We start from the raw sequence: 22585 nt of genomic DNA on the forward strand, positions 1-22585 counted from the left end.
GTCAAATGCAAAGACAAGAAGTGGCAGGAGAAATTGTTACCAAGAAAACCCAGCTGTGCTGGGTTACAGCATGAAGCAGCATACAGAAGCTACCTGCAAGGAGAGAGAGAGGTTGGCAGCCATCATGTTATTTTCTCCATCCCATTGTCTGAAGACATAGATAATGTCATCCTTGTTCCACTGGAGCTTCACTATCAACCTGAAAACCAGTTCTGTCTTGGAATCAAGCAGCAGTATAGACATAGCACTGCACTATAACCTCCATGGCAATACTCTTGCTGTTGAGGACTCAGAACTACACCACCACAAAAAAACCCAGCTCAGATCCAGAAGCTGTATTAACACTGTCAGCTCCTCCTGCTGTCAGTTACCTGTGTGCATAAAATGAACAGGGTGGGGGTGGGGTGGGTAAATATATAATGGGATCCAGTTAAAAGAAGAGCTATAATTTAAGACTTGAAAAGGGTCAGATATACTCAGCTACAAATCCAACTCTTCAGCTGTTCAAAGAAAAAAAGGAAAAAAAAAGACAAGCAACAGAACTACAACAAAGAATGTAAAAAAATGATACACAAATGATACAGACTGTTTAAAAAAAAAATAATCTCACCAATAAATTTTGTACGAGATTCTTCACATTCTGCCCCATCTCAGGGGCTTGAGGTCCACTAGATGCCAGCTTTATTAGCGTAGCAAGAAAATTCTTGCATTTCTTCACATTCTCTAGCATCTCCTAATGTGGAAATAAAGAGAAGACTTAGATATTGCATTGGCTGTCCAATCTCTGATGAATATAGAGAATGTTAATTTTTAATTAAACTTCTTTTTTTCCTTACTGTAGAAGCGCTGGTCTGTGCTACTGTTGTGCCCTCTGCTTTCACAGAGACTGCCTTTTGGGAGATAGCTTGTGCAGGTGGTCCTGTAACTGGAAGTTTTACAGGTGTTCCAGTACTCGAAGGCTTTACAGCAGTAACTGTAGTAACACTAGCTGTTGCAGCTGCTGGCTGAAAGGAAAAATTAACACTTTTTAACCAAAGACTAATGTGACAAACACTGTGTTCTACTAGCATATAAGGTGGCGCCCTCCCTCCACACTACTATTTAGAACTTACATAAGCCATTTTTTAACTTTTTAAAGTTTTTAAAGTTTGGATTCATATGCTTTGAGAGGCTCTATTTAATACACTAAGTGATAGAACCCCCACAGCTATAATGCTGTTTTTAAATCAAGGGTGGGGTGAAGAAATGGTAGAGGCTCACCCACACTTAAGCACTGCCTGCAACTTCAAGTGAAGACAGAAAGGTAAAGTTGTCTTGAACAAGCCAATATATTAACTTTGCCAGGCTCCTACAGTCTAAGCCTAATGAATTTTGGACAATACTAAGCCAGCTGATACTACTGTGAAGATAAAGACAACCTTAAGTGATTATTTATCTTCCTTTCTTCCCCCTACAGCTGCTCTACTGATTGCCCTTACTCTATCACGAGCAGGGTAGGCAGAGGATGGTGTCCACTCGAAGGATGCGTGTGCCAGCAAAAGCAGCCAGCTGAGCAAATGCAACCTTAACAAGCTCTTCCTGCCTTTTCCTCAAGGGGAGCAGTTTGGATCTCTCCTCTACCCAAACACAAACACTCACCAAAATAGTTATTTTGAGGCCTCTCTTAAAAAAATCTCATTACAATTTACCAACAGATTCAGAAGCTCCAGCCACAAAGAGTAATGAAGGTTTAGGAAAAAATAAGAACACAACTGCCCCTCTCCTTTGCAAACCAGGCTAAACAGTAGTTTCCAGAGGAAAGTGACTAAATGAAGTATTCCTACTTCAGATTTTAAAGAGAAAAAGAAATAAAACCACACCCCCCAAAATCCCAACAAGGTTATTCTAATACAACAGAATACATTACGGGTAAAAGACTTAACCTCTACAAAACCAACTACTTTCCATTTCTCAACCTGAGAACTAAAAAACCAGATTGAACCTGCAGATTACAGAAAAGCAAGAGTTTCAGGTTAGTGTTTGAAACCTGAAGCTGAGTGCCATTTTTCCTCCAAACCTCTCAAGGGAAAGGGAAAGTCTGGTTTTGTAGGCTAAATTCTAGGTTCATATCTGCACAACACACACAATTGCTTTCACCTACTCTTAATACATTTAAGCACCCCAGTTTAGTCCAACAATCACAAATTAATACTTGCTAATTGCATTACTAAGACATAACACAAGAACCTAACTTATCCTACCATGGATAAAAACTAATCAGAGCAGGACAGACACCATGTAGAATACCAAAGGGCTTTTAAGTCTTTCAGGATAGGGAAAATTCATAATCTAACACTTGAAGCTAAAGCAAAACACTGGCACTTTAGTAATTTATTTATACTTTTTTTTTTCCTGGGTGGGTCGTCCCCCCGTCCCGTCCCCCCCCCCCCCCCCCCCCCCCCCGCTGCTGCCAGCTTGACATGAAAGAAGCAGGCAGCTACCAGAAAGCTTTCCAGCTTAGGCTCCCACTGTTGGTAACACTTTAATCGCTCTCTGCAGGATCTTTGCCACCACCACTGCCTCTTCCAAGGATGAGGCTCAACAGCTCTAAGACCACAGGGAGGCAAACTGGGCATGAGAATCCCACAAACAGATGGACCGGAGGAAGACGAAGGGGACAGAGTACAGATCTGCCAAGCTGCAATGCCCTGGGCTTTTAAAAGTCGAAAACATGAGGTTCACAGGAGCTGATCTCTTGCAAATTCCAGCATGTTTACACATCATGACCAGAATGGCATTTTATCAGCTGAGGGAGGGAACAACAGGAAGTCTGCTGGACCCTTTTCCCAGGAAGATGGATATATGGGAATTAACTTCTGTCATCTGCCCTCAACCTTTTTCACTACTGACAATTCTCATTCTCACTTTGAGCAACAGAGAAACCATCGCCACAAAGAAAATGGCATTAACCCTGCATATTTTGAAGTTATTTCAAGAGAAGTGCTCTGCATCCAAATGAAAGTGCCCCAGCATGATGCTAATTAGATACTTTGCAGCTCTGTTATCCCATCTGGGAAGAAGGTAGAAAATAAAAATGCAGGTATTTTGTCTAACCTCAGAGCTTAAACATTCAAGAACATCAAAAAATAGAAACATATTTGTAGAGGAGGAGAATAATCGTGAAGTCAGTAACTAGAGAGAGTTTTGCAGATAGTACTGTACTTCACACAGGATAAGAGATACACAACCAAGCCAAGCATTATGTCCTCTCTGCTGTCTCCTGTTTTTTGTGATGACATACTTCCACACTAACATTCCTCTCCCGTGACCTCATAAACTGTCAAGACTAGCATCAGCAAGTTCTTCTAGGACTAGTGAGTGAACCACTGCCAATGAAACAGACCCAAGGGCTCTTCCTTCCTTTCTCCAGACAGTTCCTGCAACCTTATGCACAGAATCCCTTGTCATCACTATACTCTTGTCCACCCTAGGCAGTGTAAAGAGTGAAGCAACCCTGCAATGGGAGGATGTATCCATATTGCACCTATTTACTCTTTATTGTACAAGTAGCTTGTACAGAGGACTATGCAATCCTCTGCAAAACAGAGGGGCTTCAAGGAAGCCACTCAAAACAGAACAGTGCTATTAATTTTTCCTGGAGTCATCATTCCTGCTGTTTGAATCCAGCCCTATGGCTCATCCAAGTGCTCAAGCTTCTACAACAGAAAAAAATGGCTTACAAAAAAATATGCCATGTCTCCCTCTTTAAATATCCCAGAAGAACAAAAAATTACATCAAAACTGGACCCAAAAAGTACAGAAGAACCAAGTCAAAGGCAAATATAAGTTAAAAAAGGAAAAGTTAATAGCACAACAAATCTCAATATTTATCCACATGAAGAATATGAGGATGCAGGCAGCCTCATCCATCAGATGGAAGAAAGCTTTACCTTCATCTCTTCTCCCCAGTGCAAGGGTAGCGTAGTAGACGACTATTACTTTTATATCCTAAAGATCTCTATGCAGAGATCACAAGCACATGGTTTGCAATCTAGTATCCTAAAATAAAAGTGAGTAAGGAATACCTGTTAGTGTTCTTAGACACAAAGCATATGTTGTTGCCATTCTAAGCAAAATAGAAAATGTATTAAGAGAGGCCTCTGGGTTTTCCCTTTTAGCCCCAACATAATCCATTTGTAGTGAGAAGGAAGGGGAAAAAAAATAATCACAGATAAAGCCGAGTAGTTTTCAGTTCCTGATACAGAAGAACAGCAGGAGGATGAATTTCTAAGTCAGATTGTTAGTTACCACTGTCAGCGAACACATTCCCCAATTCTTCAAACACCCTCAAGGTCAAGAACATACATCCAGCATGTTTTTTTGAATGACTCATCCCGCTCATTTACTGAGTGCTTGGTCTACCGCTACAGCCCAGTCTCCTTCAAGCCCTTATTCACAGAAGATAAGTACAAGCTTCTTCCCGATTTCTTCTCCAGATTTTAGCTGCAGAAAGTAGTTTTCTTTTCATCGTACATGCTTATCCAAACTCTGGTCCCCAAGAGCAAAGGATGAACTGTATCTAAAAGTCTCATATTCTACAGGTGGCAGGAGCCTCTGCAGAAGAGTCCTACAACATTTTTCTCCAGAAAAAGAGAAGGCAGGCCTAGGAAGTAAGACAAAAACACTACCTAAAAATAATGAAGCATGTCCAACCACTGTATTTACAGTTATATCTGTCGGAACCTGTCTGCCAGACTCAGAGAACAGAGGTTTTCATCTACAACCTTTCTCCAGTTTTTAATGGGGGGTGGGGGGTGGGGTGGAGAAGATTACCACATGAAAAACAGCTTGACTGGTGCAGACAGCTCATTTTCTCCTCCACATCATCTCAGGTATACTCCCCCCCTGCCCCGCCAAGGAATCAAGGAACCCCAACAGGACAGAGCATTAGAAGTCTCAGTCTCCCAGAAAGCTTCAGCTAGAGCTTGAAAGAGTTCTGTCATAGGGTACAGAAGCACTGGAAATGGCTTTCTAAAGTATTTATTTTATCTATTGTTCATGTGCTTTCTACTGTAACCAGACAAGATGATCTGACACACACTGGCAAAAACGTAATATAATTATGTATTTTTTAAAAAGACATTCAGGAAAGAATTTGTGAGGACAAAAGTTACCAAGCTTACTGAAAAACAGATTAAGAATTAATAATAACAAGAATGCATCCACATCTTCTTCAGCTCTCTCCAGCACTTATTTTTATTCCACCGCACTATAAAGCCTGACACCTACCTGTATTACAGCAGGTGGCTGAACAGTAGAAGCCACAGAATTTGTTGTTTCAGATAATGGTTTCACAGGAGTAGCTACTACTTTCTTTAGCAACTGGGTGCCAGAGTTCTTTAAAAAAAAAAAAAATTAAACATGTGCAGAGAACAGTTATCAGACAAGTCAATGACAGACACTGAAGTTAGTACCTGCTCTTGTCCAATATAAACCAAGACACCCACTCCTACAGTAACAATACAGGCATCATTCACATAGTTCATATAGTTTAAACATTGTTCAACAAAGCTATTTATCTACCAGTTTAATATTCCAGAACAGATTCAGAGACATTTAGATGCAATGCCTAATTAGAATAAAACAGTTAAAGGATGAGAATGCTGGCAAGAAATATGCAGCCTCATACTTTTTTGTATCTGCTTTTACTCTTGCATGCTGACCACATTACAAGAAATCGAAGCAAAAACCCAGCAGAGCTCAGGGAAGAAGGAACATCGTGGAGGCATGGGAAAGGTCCTCGGCTTCAAAGAAGTATCCCACCAGAGGATTGCAAGGTTGCAGCTACTAGCAGTAACCATTTAGGTAGGGGTTTTGGTTTGGGGTTGTTTGGTTGTTGTTGGTTTTGTTTGTTGTTTTTTCTTTTTAAAACCCTTTACATCATTATCATCACCACAGAGGAATTCCTTAATTTGAACTACACCACATGTAACGGCTAGCAGTTTTCTTCAAATTGAGAAAGTAAAGCACATAACAACGTTTATGTGCAAAACCAAACACCATCAAGCTGTTCAGAAAGCGTTCAGATGCTTATTTAACCCTCCCCAAGTTATCTACAAACCCTGTTATAACTAAGTAACATACAGCCACATCTTACTAAAACTACAAAGAGAAGTTACCTGTACAGTACATATTCTGATTGCAGGTGTGCTGGTCGGTACAGATGGCCTCACGCTCGTGTTATTTTGTGGTTGGTTCTGTGCTTGTGCTATTGCTTGTTGAGTTACTAGCATTAGTTGGCCATTACTGCTTCTGATAAGAACAGTTCCTGTTGGAGAAAAACATCCAAACTGTTAGAAATTAAATGATATTATGGCTTTCCTATGCTTCTGTGGAAGAAATAAATAGACCACACTGATAAGATATTGCAATATTTAGTTTCTTACTCCAAGGAGCAGCTGCCAAGAAGTGTCAGATCTAAGCGTACATCAGCTGTACTGCATTTATGACAGAAAACAATTCCTAAAATCAAGAAAAAGACTTAAATCGACAGCCACATCACAGCACTATGTGCATACAAGATGCAAAATGCAAAGCAGTTCATCACTTGAGTCAGAAAGGAATTGTGGGTATTAAAAAGTCAGACACCGCCACACACACACACACTCTGGGATTACTTTAACAGGAACTTCTTTAACCAGTTCTTCAACCTGAAGCAGTCATTACCACTATCACACTGGGCTGCCTCTATACATTTTCACTTTCTTAACATTTAGGCACATGCTTACAGATGAAGACAAGGTTTAGCAAAAAGCTGCAGTGGGAACTAAAGCCTGATTAATAGCAGTTCCCCTGCCTGTATCAAGGCCACCCCCCTCGCTCAGAGGGCAGTGGTCTCCAAGGAAAGGCAAGGCCACCCGGACATTTGAAACCGTCCCATTGCCAAGGGTCTGTTAAAACCATGCATTTTAATGCTTTTCAATCAAAGCAGCTTACAGTCAAATAGGAAGATTCCAAAGGGAAAGGAAGGAGAAAGAAGAAAAAAACCTCCAAAAAACAAAAGAAACTCTTCTGCCTTGCTTCCTTGCTTTTTTAGGCTTTCCTTTCAAACCTACAGCAATTTCAGCCCATCAAGATTCAACTCCTACCACCCTTCTCCTACCCCATCAGCTATAACGACAAACAATTGAACAGTTAACAAACAATCAGTATTTTTACTACAGCTTTCAAATGAAAATCACCCTGAGGACTATCAGTCAGATGCCAAGCACAGTCCCATCTTCCCTGCATTTGGAAACCATTCAGCTGCCAATGCCACCTCCTCCTCCCCCCAGCTGCCTCAGGGCTCTGGAAAATCCACACCTTGCAGGGGAGTCACAAATACAGAATGCCAGCTGGATCCCTGGGCTGAACCACTTCAGATACTTCAAGAGAGCTACAGAGCACCCCACCTTCGCAGGTGCATCACCTCCTTTACCTTCAACAGCAGCTGCTGCAGAGTTCATCGCACCAGGACCACCATCCCCAAACACCTCGCTCAAAGGCCTTTTGCATAAAAGAGAGGTGGATGGGAGGATGCCAGATACTTAAGTAGGACCACCTCAACATTTTTGGAGGTCTGCATTAAATTTCTTGCAAGTTATCCAATACTTGAAGAACGCCAAATCTTTCCTAATGTAAAACAAGACTGCATCGATTAAATAGTCTTTTTACTACCTGGTTAGGCTGGAAGCTGTCGAAATACCGCTGTACAATACAGCCTAAAACACTGCTTCTGTCCGAGTTTAAATGAACACAACAGGAAAAGCCACAAGCGCTCTGTGCTGGGTTTTCTTAAATAAATACATAAATAAATCAAGCTATAACCACATGCTCAGAAACAGCTTTTCATCCTCCATATCTAAAAGCATAAGAGGATATTGTAAGACAACACAAAACTAGGCATAAAATTCTGTAATGTCAACATATTTTCATTTACATAGCAAACACAAACTGAGACTACAAGAGTAGCATCTGGAAGACCCTCCTTTCTCAAGCAGGCTTTAGTAGATGAGGCAGATGCACAAGATGGTTGCATATCCAGAAAAATACTGTTACTCCATCTGACAACTCAGCTTTCTCCTTCTCCAAAGTCTTGACTAATTTAGGTACAGATGGATCTTTTAATTTAATCAATGAATAGCCAGAATCACAGAAACCATCAGATTTCTGATTTGCTTTTCATGCCATCTTATTTTGACAGTGGTTCATGACTGTCATGTTTTTCATCATTCCAAATACATTTCATCATCAGTCAGAAAAAGGGCATTTTTCTCCTTGTTCACACTTCATGCTTATGCAGATTCTAGGGGCAGAAAAAAAAAGCTGACAGTACCACACATTTTGATAGCAATAGCATTTCTCTCTGTTCTAGGTCTACATTCGGGATGGTGGGAAGGTGCTACTGGAAGTTTGCAACTTTTCTAAGCTTGCTTTAAAATGCTATTGCTAGCTCCACTCTTTGAGAAGGCCCATACAAATTTATCACTTAATTCCTTCAGAGATTTGGAATGCGTTAAGTGCTTCGTTTTCATGTATTTCGATATTTTGTCATACTAATTACATTTATTTTTTAAGCCAAACTGTCAGAAGCATGATTTCTACTTCTCTGAATCATACTGCATACCAGAAACAGCATCATTACCAGCCAACTTGATTACAGCACTGGAATGCTTGTTTTATTTTTTACACTACTGTTCTGAAGTTTCAGTTAGCATTTGCCAGAGACGGAAACCCTCTGCCTGAAGAGTATCCCATCCTCCAGTCACTTGAATGGAGAATTTCCAGCGGATTCCACTTGACAGAAAATTAACTCAAGAGTAAAACAGCTAGCAAGCTCATGCAAATACAATACAGTTCATATACAAATTCATGAACATCTCAAAATAAAAAGTTAACAAAACCCAACCACAACCAATATTAACAAGTCCCAGTAGCCTCTTTACATTTGACCATGACAGCAATGATCCCCACCAGCACTGTACCCTGAAAGATAAATCAGCTTTCTTCCTAGTAACAGGATTAGTCAATAAAAGCACATCCATACTTCATCAGAACACTGTAAAATAACTTCAGGCTTATTCTTGGCGAGACCATCCACAGAAGTTACCTAAGGCCACCCCAGTGGTCATAGCCTTGATTGGAACAAACTGCTGAGATGATGCCTGTTTACTTCCACCTAAGTTTCAGTAATAACTTGTTCCACTTGTAACAAACATTGATTTCCTAATATTTGTTCCATTTGGCAGAATTTTTAATATCGTGGTAGCCTTTCCACGGCAGTAGCTCTTCGCAACAGCTAGCTAGCAAAATTAGAACTCCAAAGCCAACAAAACCAGTATCATGGTAATGTACTAACTACTGTTCTTGTAGGCTTCATACTCTAAGTATCTGATGCCAGGACAAATGAATCTGAAATAAATTTGAAACAGCTGTCACAGCTACAGATCCATACACAGCAAAGACCCACAGGACATCACTTCAAGGATGAAACACAGTTTTGGGCAGTTACAACTTCATGTCACGAGGTGACAGTAAAGTGACATGTACATTGTCTGAAACAGCTTGAAAGATGTTGAGAACAGCACTTACTTTTTTACTTCTGGATGCCACAAATCATTTACGTTTTTTCACAACTTAAAAATACCCCCAAACCTTTGATCCTCCCTTTCTGCCTTGAAACACAAGCAACAACCCAACACTGAAGTGCAGACTCAGAGGGGAGACACAGGAGATGCCTTCTGCCAGAAGTTTCCACAGCACTCAAAACCAATGCCTGAAGCCCTCTACAGGACGTACAGCTGCACAAGTGTGAAATGAGGGAACAGCAGGTGATGGTAACCTTGAGGTTCTCAATAGAAAGGTCATGTAAACAGACTTGCGCAGCTACCAAGACGCTACTATTGGAAATTAAGAGCAGGTAAGTGCAAGAATCCACATTCTTCAGTTGGAAAAAAAGATAGCATTTCTTATATCTAGAGCTGTTTTCACATTCACTAGAAGGTGATTCTTGCCAAGCTGAACATGAAAACAGATCAGGTCTTGCAGTCATTGCAACTCCATGGGAAAATGAGGAGACAGACACCCCTGAACAGCTGAAACAGTGATGTTTCAGCTAACACCACTCAGCATGGCATTTAAAACCAGAAAAGATACCTGCAATAAACCAAAATATCAGCACCAACTGTAGTTACTGAACAGCAATCAGGCACCTTTGCAAGGCCAAAGGCACCCCCTTTTACACAGCGCTTCCAGGATACACAGTTTGACAGTTTTACTATAGTTGTTTCAGAGAACAGGAAAGACTCTCACCACTCGTGCACTTTGGTAGTAAGAATAAAGCCCAACCCCTTTGGTGCTCCAAGACTGCTCCTATCTTCAGATCACCAACAGAAAACTTAAGTGACCAGTTACCAGCAGGGATTAGTTCTTACATGCTTCACTGGAGGACTCGGGTGTCTCTCACAGATTAACAGCCCATTTTACAATTAATTGAGACTTCTATCTCTAGATAATTCTGCCTGTCCTGCCAAAAACATCCTTTGGAAAGTTACTTATTTTTCTTGACTGCCAGAGAAGGCAGTTAAAATAAAATCAGCTATTTCAGCCCTTTGTTCCCTGCATACCTTCCTTCTGCTGCAATCCTATGGGAAGGCTGGAGGGGAAGGAACTGACAACTGAAACCCAGCTCAGCGTCCTCATGGCAGAGATCTGTTCATGCCACTGTATACATAAGGCCACCTGCATGGGCTTCACACAGTGTTAAGGAAACCACACTGTTGTTAACGTAAAGCTGTGCTGCCAACAGAAAGAAACTCAAGAGTTTCATCCAGCAGCCTGAACACTGATGTGTGCTAAAACTATTCCACCACAACGGCAACCTCCACCCTTAAATTTCTAAGACATATGATAAGCCTGAGGCCATTTCTGAAGGGCAACATCTAGAATTAATTCCCTGAGATGAACCAGCCAGCTCGTGTGCTCCAGTGGAGATACACCATATGCTGTTACAAGCGAAGCTGAAGTTGTCAAGCTAAGCCACCGCTTTGATTACATGGTTTCCAACACAACTGCTCAACACACCAGCTCTTCAGAACTGCTGGCTGGGGAGCAACATGAAGAAATGAAGTCTCTTGCTCCTAAAATAAAATACAACCAAGAACCAACTGCGTTAGACCAAACTCATTTAAGAGAACAGTTTACAAAACCCACTCTCAAAGAAAGGTAAATTTAGCTTATTTCAAAACGAGGGGCACCTGCATCAGGTATGTTCCCAACCTTAGTAAAGCATGCTACTACCAACTACAAATACAGGGCTAAACAAGACTTCGAAGTCCCAAATCAGTAAGTGAACAATCAAAAGGTTTTAAAAAAACAGCAACATTTCTTTTCCTAAACACATCTCATTCTTTCTCTGAACTACTCAAAACAAAGGGATAGCTTTTAAAACAAGTTACAAGGTAAAACCAAGTTTTAAAGGGGATGTTTTAATAGGAAATGAAATGGCAACTAGGAAGGAATATTGGTTTTAAACTTCTTAAAACTGAGACTGTTTAGGACGACTTGAAATTCAGAAAATAAAGGGACAAATACTACTAATCCACGCAACAGCTTTGAAAGTAGTTTTCCTTTTAAAAAAAATTATTTTTTTCTTCTTCAACCCCATTTATTGAGCCCCACAGAACAGGTCACTTAAAAGTTACAAAAACACATTACAGGACTGAATAAGAGACTCAGAACAGACACTACTAGAGACACAGACTGTTTAGGCAGTGATCATATCAAGGTGCTGTTCTGTTGATTGGATACCAAGCAAAAATGAATTCCAAATCAAATATAAGAATAAATGCAGTTTATTATATTACAATATAATAAAGGAAAATAGCATGCAATATGATGAAAGGAAACAGTACTAGTTATTATGCACAATATGATAAAAGAGCAATAGGAACAAAGCATCAAATCATTACTGCAAAGCATTACAGAAACTAAGAAAAGGATACATCACCAATTACCACCTTAACATCATCCAGGCCCATGCTTTGGGGGGGGAAGCCCATTTACAGCCAGTGCTCCGAGTCCCTGTGTAACTGGGGAAATTCCTACATGGTGTACCCACCCGTAGGGGAGTCTGGCTCAGTCCCAGAGCTTGCCCACCTTTATACTCAGTGAAAGACAAAAATACTTTACATACCTAGTGTATGCAAACTTTTAAATTTAGGCTAAGTGCAGGAGTGCACTATCTCCTGATTTGTAAGGTTCACATACACCAGTGACAGTTGGCCAGATGCCCAAGTGTGGTGGAGTTACCATCATGACATAGCTGCACACAATATTGCCGGCTGGATGGTCTTGTTCATATCTTGCTTGTTCAGGGGGCTCAGGACAAACACCACCTGCTCATTAAAGTTGTCCATGAGCTCCCTGAGCTCACTGCCCAAGTTAAATGACTGCTAATTAAACACAAAGACCTCTTCCATAAGCAGTAATCAATTTATTAAATTTTCACCCCAAGTTCATTATGTTGTAGACTGGATGTAAAAGACTGCTAAAGAGCAGAAAGAGTTAATGAAATACTGTAAAAGACATGACAGGCAAGTCTGATACCAAAGTGATTTAACTTCTACATGATTTACATAACTCTTCCAGTATGTTGGGGCTGTATGTATTCAGATGAAGTATGGACTGTACTGCATGCAGGAGAACTACTTATTCCTCAAGACCCTCACTTAGTACTTGAGTTTTCCTAAATGTCTACCGCAGATTTCCATAGTGAAGGTGAAGAAACAAAGATGACAGCCCAATGTGGAGGCAACATCTAGCTGTGCTTCTCACCATCATGAATGAAGCTACAATGAAGATCTGGCAGCCATCCAAGGTTACCTCACCACAGGCTCCCAATGATGAGCTGTAACTTGTACTCCTAAATCAAATACAACTGACTTCAGACAACTGATCTTCTGGGAAGTCACAAAGATTGCTTATTTGGGGCTTTTCTTGGGAAAACCTATCTATCTGAGTGCACTTACAATTTCCCAGACAAGCAGGGTAGAAGGCTCTTCTACACCCCATGGGTCAAGCTGAGCTGTTCAGCTAGTAACCTGCACCCACAAAGCATTTTACTCCATACCACAAATCACTCGTGTTTGGAAGTCAGTTTTAGTTGATGGAAGAGGAATTCAGCAATGAGCAACCCATAATCAACACTTACAGCAGCAACCAGGATCCCTCACCACATACCCAGGCCCTCAACAAATTCATTCTGTTCACATGTTGTTTCACTCACCAAATAATTATGTACCTCAGATACTGCCCTCTGCGCCCTTCCCCTCTGTTCCAGGGAAGTTTCTATAATAATGGGTCTTTGTAGCAACAGCTCAGGACCAGTGACTAGTGTGTAGATATTGTAAGTGTCACAATGAGATGCCCCGTTTTGAGTTCCCGTAAAAGACACCTTGGTTTTGCCCACAGATATGGTATTCATTAATGTCCAGGTCAGAAGAAAAGTTCAAAGGACGTAATTTCAATGTGCTTTCATGCTACAACAGAACACAGACAACCTAAATAAATAGTGTTGTACTCACAACTTCTTTAAAGAAGCTGATTGCGTCTTTGCCAAGTGCACAAACACTGCATTGCAGATTCTTGTAGACTCTAGCCTACAACTTCTAAGGTTGCATCAACCTCAGATGTTTGACATCTCACCTTCTCAAAGAAACAGACTAGCCTTACCTGCAGACATCACCATCCACTCCACAGCACTGCTTCACTAGCATTCATGTTTCCCAGATCACCTGGGTTGCTGTGAGCAGCTGTTTAAACAACCACCTCGCACCCACAACTTTGTCACACTAACAGCTCGAGGGGCTGTCCCAGTGAAGGCTGCTGCCTCCAGTAATTCCAAACTTTCTCTAGCTAGGTTCTGTGCTAACAGTGGGCACCAGCTCCCGAGATGCCAAGTACAGGCACAGCCTTTTCAACCACAGGACGATGGTATCTCTTCTAGGCAGGATGGAGCAGAGTCTGAAAACCTTTTGTTTCAAACAGCCTGGAATAATGGGCACCACGCATCTTTCTGAAGAGTATAAGCAACATCCCTCTCCCTCCCTTCCAACTAGACACAAAGTGCTAAAAATGTAAAAATCTGAAGCCAAGTTTCACACACTGCTTAATTAGTAAGTGTTTAGGCAAGCTGTTAGAGGCTAGCTGCTCATCAATGCATCTTGGTGCCCAAACAGATCTCTCTAACAGACTAGCAGTTGGGCCACCACAGCGCTGATGTCTTTTCACAGAATACAGGCCTATGTTTCAGAGCTAAGAGTTGTCCTCGACTGCACACACAGCTGAGCATCACTTGAGAATACATTTATATCCACACAATTTTAGAGTTATAGTAGAATTCTTGCGCAAAAACATAACTGTCCCAGTTGCGAGGTAGTATACCTTTTATTTATAGCCAACAACAGATGTCCATACCAACCATCTACAGAAAATCTGGACGTTGCATTGATTCTTGGAGGGGCTATAAATAACTGACAGGTCATAGACATTTTCTGGGCACAGATCCAAGATGGCACTACTGTTTCTATTTGAACTCAGAGTGTATTTATTACACTTGAATCTCCAGAGTTTTTGGGTTTATTGTGGGCAGGCATACAGGATTCACAGCCAGCACTGCATACCACACGGCAAAGTCTTATCTGATATCGTGAGAACATCTACTATCTAGATCTTGTCCTTGGGCCATGTCTTTCAGCAACCGGGATCATGTCCCATCAGCACTTCCCCATCTCATCTTTGTAGTTTGCAATTTTGCTATTGAGGCTTGGTTGCTTTCCTATCCAAGTAATCAGACAGTTCCAGGACTGTCTACAGATAAGATCATCTGACTTAAGAGTTCTCTGGGACCCAAGTTACCTCATGAAGGAGCTTCAAGTATTTGCAGAGGACTTGACTGATGATAGTGAAATAGTGCCTCAAAGGAGCTAAAGTGACACTTCCTTACTTTCAAGACAATTCCTACTGCACTAAAAAAGGTACTGAACCTATACACCACATCCTCTTCTAGTTTGCTGTGTACTCCTGGTATCCACTGGAGTCAAAATTCTTTACATAGCAAGTTAGATGCTTGGCACATTGCAGCCATGTATATTCAGCGCACAGCTTTGTAAGGAACAGAAAGTATACCAATACCCTGCACTTTTTTGAAATGCGACACTTATTTCCTTGGTGTTCACATGGGGACCAGAAGAAGGTTAAATTCCACTTAATTTCCTCTAAAAGTACATATTTACCCCTCTATTGGATGGATTTTTAATTATTTCAGAAGGGCAAACAAGGGCTTAACACTGAATTTTAAGACTGAATACTACCTTGCTCTAAGTGGGATGGAACAAACAAAAATTCTTGTAGAAGACAGCAAAACTTTCATGGAAGCATTAACTTCTGTCTACATGGATACTGTGGAAACTGTCACCAAAACTGTGTGGTATTTGTCAAGTGGCTAGTATGCAACCATACATAAACGTGTTCTGAATACAGTTACCCCCCTTCAACACACACCATCAGCTGTCCCAAGCAGACTGCCTAGTAATACACCACCAAGCAGTCAGCTGGACCTGGCTTCGAGGGCTTCACTTGAACTAGATGGCAATTGCCACAGGGAAAGCTGCAAGTCAAAGTCTTCAGGTGTTGTGCCAACCAGGGCATGTCATTTCACACAGCTGTTAATCTAGCTTGGACATCCATACAGGGACCGTCTGATTTGCCAGTCAGCTCCTAGAAGCAGCCAGTATTAACCCAAAGCCATCTCTTTTGCCTCCACCAAATTGGAAGTGTGCATCAGAAGGGGTCTGCAAATATAAGCTACGAAAACCAAGCGCCATCGTAACATCTGACTCTTCTTAGTTCACTAGATCACCCCAGTAAGATCACTGAGCTTCATGAGTTCTCCACCCTTAACAGACCCTAAATTTGCTCATTAGTAACAAGGATCTTCCATGTGCTGCCATTTTTACCCTGTTTCAGTTGTGATCAGAGATCATTTCCTCAAGACACTGCTGGAAAAGATTCAGTAGTGGTCTGTGCTCTAAAGGTGACCCAGATGGCAGAACTGACCTTAATCCTGATAGCTGGAATAGGAAGCCACTTAGTAACATCTATTGTGATCTTTTCCACTTTGCAAGTTACACGTATTTTTCTTTTGAAATCACCGTCATTTTCAGAGAAGTAGCTTCATGCAAAAAGAATTCCAAAAAAAGTATTTGCCTTTGGGTTTTTATCTAAGTGGTTAGTGCACTACTAATTATTCAGCTTTGATAGTTACCAAAAGCTTTGCAACTTGCAGCAAGACACGCATCTACAACTTGAACATACAATCCTACCCACTAAGCAGATTTCTACCACATGGCAAATACTTGGTTCTTTAAGACAAGTTTTTTTTTAAAAAAAAAAAAAACAACAAACAACTCTGCTATTGCAAACTACTCAAAATAACAACCCATGAGCTTACCTATTTTATCAGCATCTTTGGGAAAAGAATACTGAAATATAATTAGTGTTTCTCCCAGCTGTCATTTGTGTGTGGATGATGCTATTTTTACTGCTACAAGCTGAAGGGTCCTTTAAATACTGCAAAAGCAACAGAAGTCAGGCTCACATTCTCACTCTCTTTTAAGGATTAAAAAACCTTTACTATTCACCAATATGTAGCTGTAATTCTTTGCAATACACTCCAATTGATTGTAAAGTCTGAACACCATTTAACATTAATTTTACTGAGCATCATATTTCAACGCTTCAGCATCCAGAATGCGTCAGGGTTTTTTTTGTGAAAACCATAAATCTAGAAGTTAGCTTTGTATCTTCTGCCAAGTTTTAAATCTTAATTCCCACAGGGCTGTGCATTTAACGATACGAAGGAATTGTTTTGGTAGGCACATTCAGTCTGGAAAGCAAAATCAAGTCCTACAGAGAAGCCAAAATTTCTACTGGTTACAGCAAAAGACATTTACTCACTTTTTTTTTTTTTTTTTTTTTTAAAGTTTGACTTAGTGCCTCAAGCCTGCCAAAGCTTTGCTGACCCCTCCTCAGAAAAAAAAAACTTGACTGGTGTCACCTAATGGGAAGAGAGAAGTTTGCAAAGAATCCATCCCGATAAACCTGCTAAACAGCAGACACTATTGGGATCTAAAAGGCTGCAACCATAGATTATTTAGCTCCTACTGGTCATTCTACAGCACAAGTATTATGCTCAGACTTCACGAGATTATCAACATCCAGAAATTACAGACTTAAAGGAGTTTGTAGGGGTCTTTTGTCCTGTTGAAACAAGAAATCTATAGATCGCTTCCTCCTACCCAAACATAATATAAACTAAGTAGTATTTTAAAATCAGTGCTTCCTCCCATTCCAGAGTGAAGGACCAGATGCAAATACAAAGATATCGAATCCCTCATGCAGTTTTACAACCAAGATATAACTAGAACATGAAAAGATAGATCCAGAGTACTGTACTTGAGAGGTATCAGGGCAACGCCAAAAGCCAAAGGCAGCAGCATCAACATGTTTACCAGCCCTTACCTCTTCAGGTTACCTTAGCTTCTATATCCAGTTAAGAGAAACCTAACGAGATCAGACTCTGTACCATCCCACCACAGTTTTGGGATACCCACATCTGCTCTGTCCCTCCCTCCCTCCCTCCCACCCACAGGTGTCCGCATGCCAACTGTCTGCCTCTTGCCACCCAGCCCTGGCCACCTGCCATGAAGAGTAGTTGTGCTTTCTTAACAGTTACCCGCCATCAGCTTAGATAAGCTGTAGGCAGTGGAAAACCTGCCAGGGACAAGCCAAAACATCCAAACCAAGACAACTGAGCTGCAAACAAACCAGTAACCTGTATCTGCTGCCATTCCCCTATAAGTCACGTGCAAAGGAAAAACTTTATATGGCAGCTATGCCTTGCACCAGCTTACTAGTGCAAATTAAGGCAGACTCAGGGCAACTTCCCTTTGCTGACACCATACTTGTTCAGGCCCATTGGCATTAGCAATAATGGAAAGCATAAAACAGAAATACACACACCAGAGGCAGCTGATGCTACACTGAAGAACACTGGCAGCTGCTGTCACAGCCCTGTAACCAGCTGCAGTGGCATCAGGTGAGCTTTTTGAAATGCTTCCTGCTGTAAGCAGATCCTAAGGTAACAACAGAGGATCCCTAGCATCCACTCAAGCTCTGTATTTTTTTCTTCCCTCCACAAGAGGAGCAGATATATTGCCTAGTTATCCTTTCAACACCTGCCTGTAATGAGCATTCCAGGGCCAGGGATAGAATGAAAGCCACAAGAACAGTCAAAGAAGTGACAAAACACTAAGTTCAAGAAAAATAAAGAAGAAAGGAAACCAAGGAACAACATTCTTCTGTTAGTTTTATGTTTTTTTCTACCCTCCATTTCTCAACGGTGCAGGGCCCAAGGACGTTAAGGTGAGCTATATACACTCGGAAACCTTGTCACTCCTTCCCCTTCCCAAGCCTTTAACTATTTCCTCCTGTTAGTAAGTAGCACAGCACAGCCATTCCCTCCCCCCACCATGAAGTTCAAGTTAACCAAGGACACAATTTCTTGTTAAGCTGATGGTCCATGACACGAGATGTTTGCAGTTTTGTGAGCATCAGCACAGATCACGTGCCCAGCAGAGCTCAGGAATGGGGCACCACGCTGGTCCGCTCTCTGCCAGTCCCACAGACTGCTGCATGTACAGCCTTTTGAAATGCTGCCAACATGTTCTGGTCAACAAAGAGGCAATTGTGGATGGACCCCTTTGGTGGATCGTACAAATTCCCTCCATTTAGGAAGACATAGCCGAACCATTCAGTCTAATCGTTGATGGTATGTAAGGTCAAAATGCCACAACCAAACCTTGAGGCAGAATCTGCCAGCTGAAGGTGTACAAAGGACACAGTCCCCAGCTAGAGTCCTACTGCATGCTAAACGCCTCAGTGGCAGCCAGCTGTAAGCCAGGGGTGGACTTGCACCTCCTGACTGCTCATACAGGAGACACCCTGAGGGTGAAGGAGGAAGGCCTTTTGTACCAGCACTGGTCTAACAGCTGGCTACTCCATTGAAAACAGGCACTTTGTAGAGGAAAACGCAGGAAGGTGAATGAAAACTCAGTTACTCATGAGCAAGTCTGTGTTCTGCAACACCTGGAGAGCTTGAGAAGCTCGGTGATCTTTCCTGGGTAACCAGGTAAAACGGCACTTGGCAGATGGGACAATCCTGCTCAGACAGGTGAGGAGCCGTATCTGGTCATCTGTCTTTCCCTCCTCCTGGATTTTTTCCAGGCAAGGAGGGGTGGAGGTAGAGATGGAAGCGAAAGAATGGCCTAAACCCGTAACTTCCCTGAACCTCCACTGCCCTCCAAGCCACTGGGGCAAATGCGGCTCCCTAGTGCCCCTAGTGCCCTTCCTCCCCAAGACTGCAGCCCTGTAGACGCACAGGAGCAATGACTGCTCCAGGCCACAAGGCAGTTCACCAGTACTTCAGGATGACCCATAAGGGCAGTGCTGTCCCTCCTCAGAACAAGTCAGTTCAAACATCTCCCTTTCAAACTCAGGGGGAGGATGCTCTCTGTATGCATTTTTCTTAGCAGGTGCCACAGGTTGAATGCCATGATCTTAAAGCCAAGTGCATTCTCCCTTTTGTACTATATCCTGTATGGCTATATTTTGCAATGTATTTGAAATACAAACTTTTCAAGCCTAAGAATTTGGTGGTTTATTCCACCTTTTTTTTTTTTTTATGGACACCAACACTTGTAGCTTTCATGTTATCCATCTTGCATTTAAATTTCTGAATCATTTATTGTTTATTAAAAACTGAAACCATGTAGAAGACTGAGGTAGAATGCTAACACTTACTCAAGACAGAATGCTTTTTAAAGTCATCCTTAGGATGATTAGACAACTTCCCCTGAAACATCAATCCATTTGAAATCTGACAACTTACATGCTCCTTGTGGAGCATTAAACTTTATACAGTTACTTTCAGTTTACAATGACGCACAGTACCAGCACCTCTGAACCTCCAACACGAAGTCTGCTTGCTTTGTTTCTTGTCCCAGGAGCAAGGAAAACAAACTGATGCAACCAAAGGGTAACACTACTTTTGCTACAGCTGCCTACTGCCACGAAACAACTCAGACGACATTCAGCAGCGTATCTCGATGTAATCAAACACAAGCTACTAGAAAAAACAAAACTTTTTCTAAATTGAAATTCCCAAACTACAGACAACTTGCATGAGCATTTACCTTCACAGAAAGATGTTTAACTGAATGCCTGTATATTCCAGAAAGCCAAAACGTTAGATAGAAAACCTGAAGATCTGGGGGGGTCAACTACACCAAAATGTATATTTCTATGGTGGTTCATTTCTGAGGGAAGTTGGCAAGAAAGAAAAAATGAAAAAAAAAAACCAAACGCAAACTTGCACCAGCAGCACAGGAATTAATGTAAATCCAGTCATCCTTTTAGGCAACATCCTACCTGAAAGTAATTGTAACAGAAGCTCCAACAAAGAAACTGTCCTGGCAGGAAATAACTATAGCAACAATAGCAATAAAATGATTACATATCTTGGGGTCTCAATACAGTGAGACTAATGCTACTGGAATCAAAATCACTTTAAAAAAAAAGCATTTAACTACAACCTGACAGGGACGAGGGGGAAGTTTAGAACCAACAGCACCTTCCTCCTCTTGTAGGAAAGAGCAGGTTGGAGCCCTGGCTAGCCCTCTGCTACTATCCAAAGTATTAAGCTATCTTTATCAGCACTACAGAATTCCTACGCTAATGTTTTCTTTGCTGCTATAGGAAGTACATCCACAAGTGTGGTACCTCTTCGTTTCCCACATACGGTTTATCGAAAAAACCCCCACGTTTCATAGCGCAACACGTAATGAAATTGCAACGTTACGCTTCTTAAGCGGGACAGTATTTTGTTTCAGTACCATCGGCCTGGTGGCAAGGGTGCAAGCAGCTCCCCCGGGGCAGCCCGCCCGCAGGGGGACGCGCGCTGGAAGCGGGAGCTGCCGTAACCCCCGTTCCCGCTCCCCCGCGTTACTCCTTCATGCAAGTTCCACGAAAGCCCCAGTCGGTCTTTTTCCAAGTCACAAGGCCACCCGGCGGGTTTGGCTAGCCCCCTTACTCCTCGCGCTATCCAGCAAAGTAAGAAGTTCCTTTAATCCAGAGACTTCCAGATCCATCCTCCAGATACGCTGTAAGCATCCCCCCTGCTAACCGGCTTCACCCGTTCGCACGCCCTGCGCCCCGCAAGCCAGGCAGACACCCCGATTCCCAGAAGCTCGGGGCAGAAAAGCCTCTCGCCCCCAACTTTCGGCACCGCCCGCGGCGCGCCCCACCGCCGCTGCCCCCGCCACGGCCCGTCCCCAGCGGCAAGGCAGGGCGACGGGCTCCCGGGGCACCCCGCTGCCGCCCCGTCCTCCCGACCCGCTCCCGGGCACGGCCGAGCGCGACGCGGGACGCAGCCAGGGCGGCCGCCTACTCACTCACCTGGGGGCAGCTGGAAGTTGGCCGGCAGCTGGAGAGTAGCCGCGGGCGGCCCCTTGGGTGCCACCAGCCGCGGGCCCCCGGGGGCGGCCACCCGCACCACCACGGTTCCCGCGGGGGCGGCCGCCAGGCGCGGCGGCTGCGGGGCGGCGGAGGGCGCCGGGCCGCCCGGCACCTTGGCGGCGGGGCTGTCCCGGCCGGGCGCCGGGCCCGCGGCGGCGCAGAGGAGCTTCGCGGGCGGCGCGGCGGCCGCCTGCTCCGGGTGCCCGCTGGGCATCAGCCTGACGGGGGCCGCCGCCGAGGTGCTCATGGAGGAGGAGGCGGCGAGGGGACGGGGGGAGGCCGCGTCGCGTAGAGCCCCGCGTCGCCCCGCAGCATCGCGGGCGGGAGGCGCTCAGGCGCTGCCCCGGCCGCCGGCTCGCTCACGGCAACACATGGTGGCCCCGCTCTGCCGGCTCCTGGGCGCCGCGCACGTGGGCCTGGGCGGCCCGGCCTCCCCTGCCGCCGGCGGGAGGGAGGGCCGAGGGCGGGAGGGCCGAGGGCGGGACCGCACCGCCGGCGCGCCCTACTGCGGCGGCGCCCGGCCCGGCCGGCCGCGGGCGGCGTGTTTATAGAGCCACGCGGAGCGGCGCAGGCGCTGAGGCTGGGGACCCTCACCCGCCACCCGGCGGGGCCGGCGTGGAGGGGAAAGTCGCCGGCGCTGTGAGGACCCCGGCGGCTGCTGGGGTTCGGCGGGCCGCGCTAGGGAGGAGCGGGACGTGCCCACGGGCAGGGGTCTCTCCCCACGGCGGCGCTGCGCGGCCCCGCCGGGACTCGCTGGGGAGGCGACGCCGCTCCCGCCTCGCTGCGGGACCCAGCGCTCGCCCCAGCCGCCGCGGGCAGCGCCGGTGCTGGCGGAGCAGGGAGGGGAGCGGCGCTGAACGCGGGCGGGCCGGGCACCGGCCTCCCCGCCCGGGCAGCCTCCGGCCCCACGCCTCGCCAGGCCTGCGGGTGGCCC

The 22585-nt window shown here is 44.0% G+C and overlaps 1 protein-coding gene across 1 annotated transcript in view; it reads right to left on the reverse strand.

Moving 5' to 3' along the window:
• The window catches only part of TAF4B (TATA-box binding protein associated factor 4b), a 74266-nt gene extending 52368 nt beyond the window's left edge, over window positions 1-21898 (reverse strand). Inside the window, exons 1-5 of the mRNA XM_037379148.1 lie at window positions 21592-21898; window positions 6159-6307; window positions 5269-5376; window positions 837-1004; window positions 611-733 (exon numbers count right to left, since the gene is read on the reverse strand). Coding sequence (XP_037235045.1) covers window positions 611-733; window positions 837-1004; window positions 5269-5376; window positions 6159-6307; window positions 21592-21898 — 855 coding nt within the window. The remainder of the gene's footprint in view (window positions 1-610; window positions 734-836; window positions 1005-5268; window positions 5377-6158; window positions 6308-21591) is intronic.
• Window positions 21899-22585: the final 687 nt, after the last annotated feature.

The sequence above is a fragment of the Falco rusticolus genome, chromosome 3, assembly GCF_015220075.1.
Source record: "Falco rusticolus isolate bFalRus1 chromosome 3, bFalRus1.pri, whole genome shotgun sequence".
Lineage (NCBI taxonomy): Eukaryota > Metazoa > Chordata > Aves > Falconiformes > Falconidae > Falco > Falco rusticolus.